The sequence below is a fragment of the Durio zibethinus genome, chromosome 25 (genome assembly GCF_047325235.1).
Source record: "Durio zibethinus cultivar Kanyao isolate XHJ-2024 chromosome 25, ASM4732523v1, whole genome shotgun sequence".
NCBI lineage: Eukaryota > Viridiplantae > Streptophyta > Magnoliopsida > Malvales > Malvaceae > Durio > Durio zibethinus.
In genome coordinates, this window is record NC_143186.1 from 13,164,646 (window position 1) to 13,168,609 (window position 3,964).

Consider the following 3,964-nt stretch of genomic DNA (forward strand, 5'->3'; position numbering starts at 1 on the left):
AAAAAAATTTATCCTTTACCAATTAAATAAATTTAATAATTTAAAATATGATATAATAAAATAATATAATTTATAATTTTATTAATAATTATATATAAATTTAATAAAATAAAAAATATATTTTATATTTTTATATCGATGTAAATTATAATACATAATTTTTATATAAAATATAATATAATTACTAAAAATTTTAATTTTTTTATCATATAAATATTACCAAGTTTGCCATTTCCTAATCCAAAACAAATTCGTGTAATTAAATAATATAAAATTTGATAAAAGTTGGAATCCACTAACTACTAAAAATTCCATCATGGCATCATCGATGATATATACCTCAGCGATACGTATGTCAACACCAACGCGATGGTTTAATGCACTCATCGGCATCACGAGTCATGACGAAATAACTTTGGACAAAATTTATAATAAAATCACGAAATTGCCATCCACTCACCTCACTTTGCCCCCTTCGTCTCTTTGTCTCTCCGTGTCTCCCATCACCCCCCCCACCCCCCCACAAAAAGCAACCAGAAAAAAAATAAAAACAAACAAAACAAAAACCTTCAATAAAACGACGAGTCGACGGCTCGCTCCGCCTCCATCGAGTCACCACCACCCACTAACTCGCTCCGCCCTTTCCTTTTTAAAGACTTATATCCATCTTCACCCAATTCGGATTTCTGATCACCCTCGATCCGATCCGAATGTACGATTCCAAATCTTCCCTTCTAATCCTACTCTTCCTAATCAATTGCCTCTTCTTTTCCGATGCCGATTCGGGTCGGAAGTGCTCCAACACGAGCTCCCTAAACGGGTTCGAATCGAACTTCACGATGGTCCAACACCAACTCCGAGGCCATCTCAAAATCCTCGACGACTGCTCTTTTGAAGTCACCCGATTCGACATGTTATCTGGGTCATCCGACGTCATTTTCTGGGGCGCTGATTCCCTCGACTTCTCTAACTTCACCCGTGGGTTCCCCATCTCCGATCATCGACTCAATCAAACAACTTATAAAAAGGCATCATTTTCCGTCCAATTATTTCCCAACCTTACCTGGGATCAGATCAACGTTCTCTCCATCTGGGACATCACCACCACCTCAGACTTCGGCCACGTTACCCTCCCTTTAAACGGGTCGGACCAGGACTCGGACCTGGTACATACAATGTTCGATAACTGCAAGAACTTGTCGGATAATTATAGAGTTCGTTGGAGTTTGAATGTGGAGGAAAATTGGATCGAGATCGGGTTAGAAGCAGCGACACGGACGATGAATTACATGGCGTTTGGGTGGGCGAATCCGAATAGGACGAAGGAGCTGATGTCCGGAGCTGACGTGGCGGTGGCCGCTTTTACAGAGGAAGGTAGGCCGTTTGTTGATGATTTTTACATTACAAGGTATAGTGAATGTATGTTGGATACTAAAGATGGTTCAGCAATAGGTGTTTGTCCTGATGTAGTTTATGAGAACTCAAAAAATAACATGATGGTAAATAATACTAGGTTGGTTTATGGACATAGGAGAGATGGAGTTTCCTTTGTTAGGTATAGGAGACCGTTGAAATCGACTGATGAGAAATATGATTTGCCCGTGAATCCTACAGAGGAAATGACAGTTATTTGGGCATTAGGGATGATGAAACCGCCGGATACTATTCGCCCGTATTATTTGCCCCAAAATCATGGGGGTCCGAAGAAGGTTATGTATGGACATTTGGTGATTAATGTTTCAGAAAGTGTGGATGATTGTTTTGGGCCATTGGATGCCAAGGATAAGGAGGATCAAGATTTGATTATTGCTGATGCAAATGTTCCACTTGTTGTTACAACAGGGGAGGCGTGGCATTATCCAAATCCGCCAAATCCGTCTAAGGTTTTGTATATTAACAAGAAGGAAGCTCCGGTGTTGAGAGTGGAAAGAGGGGTGCCGGTGAAGTTTTCGGTGCAGGCAGGGCATGATGTTGCATTGTATGTTACTTCAGATTGTCTAGGTGGGAATGCAACATCGAGGAATGCAACTGAGACTATTTATTCTGGAGGGCCGGCAGCGGAAGGAGTTGTAGCAAGCCCTTACGAATTGGTTTGGGCCCCCGATAGGAATACCCCTGATCAAGTGTATTATCAGTCATTGTACCAGCAGAAGATGGGATGGAGAGTTCAAGTTGTTGATGGTGGTCTATCTGATATGTATAACAGTAGTGTGTTTTTAGATGATCAACAAGTTACTTTCTTTTGGACATTGTTAGAGGATTCAATATCTTTTGCTGCCCGTGGTGTAAAGAAGAGTGGCTATCTTGCAATAGGTTTTGGTAGTGGAATGGTGAATAGCTATGCTTATGTGGGCTGGATTGACAATACTGGAAAAGGGCGTGTAAATACATATTGGATTGACGGAAAGGATGCCTCTAATGTGCATCCAACGAATGAGAACCTGACCCATGTCAGGTGCAGATCAGAAAATGGCATCATTACTTTGGAATTCACACGTCCCTTTAAGCCATCATGCAGTCATAATAATAGGCCAGAGTGCAAAAACATTCTTGATCCAACAACTCCTCTTAGAGTAATATGGGCAATGGGTGCTAAGTGGACTGATGAACACCTTAGTGAGAGAAATATGCATTCTGTCACGAGTCAAAGGCCCGTACGGGTGCTGCTTATGCGAGGTTCATCTGAGGCGGAGCAAGATTTACGCCCGGTCCTAGCTGTACATGGGTTTATGATGTTCCTTGCTTGGGGTATTTTGCTTCCTGGTGGAATATTGGCTGCTAGGTACCTAAAGCATGTAAAGGGTGATGGATGGTACCAAATTCACGTTTACCTACAGTATTCAGGATTAGCAATTGTCCTACTTGCCCTTCTTTTTGCAGTAGCTGAACTTCGGGGTTTCTTTGTCAGCTCATTACATGTTAAGTTTGGCATTGCTGCTATATTTTTTGCCTCTGTGCAACCAGTGAATGCGTACCTCAGGCCTAAGAAACCTGCTACTGGGGAGGAGGCTTCCTCGGAGAGGCTTCTTTGGGAGTATTTCCATGTAATTGTTGGCAGAGGTACCATTGTTGTAGGAATCGCGGCACTTTTCACTGGAATGAAGCATTTAGGAGAAAGATATGGAGGAGAAAATGTTCACGGACTTAGCTGGGCATTAACAATGTGGTTCTTAATTGGTGCATTGATGGTCATTTATTTGGAGTATCGTGAAAGACAGCGGAGAAGGAACAGATTATTAGGAAGGGGCAACTGGGTTCTGGGTAATGTTGAAGAAGAGGATTCTGTTGACCTTTTAAGCCCAAACCGGGCTTCTGCACAAAATGGTTTGCAGAATTCTGGACTAATGGAAGTTCAGTTAGAGCCATTGAACAGATAGATTTATTGATACATATAAATATTTTCTGTTTGGATATAAGAGCTCCATTCTTCACCAGTTTTGAAAGTTTTCTACCAACATGGAGGTTAGCAGAGCTGTTTATTTTCTTGGATGCCTTTCCCCAGTGTTAGGAGGGCTTTACACTGGGAATTTTTTCTGCCTCCGACCATTTCCTGTGAAGAGTAATTTGTCTACAGCATGTATTTGTACACTTGATACACCTTTTAGCATAGTGGAAGGTTATATCAATTTATCAATCTCATTTCTCTTGAATGAAATAGACCTTACTTTTCTCAGATGAGATCAGCCATTAGATTGTCAAATTTTCTTTTGTCTTGAAGTCACCGTACTCACAAATGATTCATGGATACTCTAACATACAATCAAGTTTCTTTTTCTCTTTCTTTCAGAACATTTTGCTTTTGGTGGCAAAATAATAGTCAACCAATAATAGTTCACGATGCATGTGTTATTTCTGTTACCAGTGACGACCTTTCTGTTATCTTGTGTCCCAGTAATAATATGTTATAGCGTGTGAAACTAGCTTAGCTACTGAAGCCTTTTTCTATGTCAAAGTGAGTGCACGT

General features: G+C 40.7%; 1 protein-coding gene across 1 annotated transcript; it reads left to right on the top strand.

The window, feature by feature from the left end:
- The first annotated feature begins 499 nt into the window (after window positions 1–499).
- LOC111275943 (DOMON domain-containing protein / dopamine beta-monooxygenase N-terminal domain-containing protein) lies at window positions 500–3,673 on the top strand. Its single transcript, XM_022861592.2, has one exon. It carries the CDS (start codon window positions 711–713, stop codon window positions 3,375–3,377), a length of 2,667 nt encoding a protein of 888 aa, XP_022717327.1. The 5' UTR covers window positions 500–710; the 3' UTR covers window positions 3,378–3,673.
- Window positions 3,674–3,964: the final 291 nt, after the last annotated feature.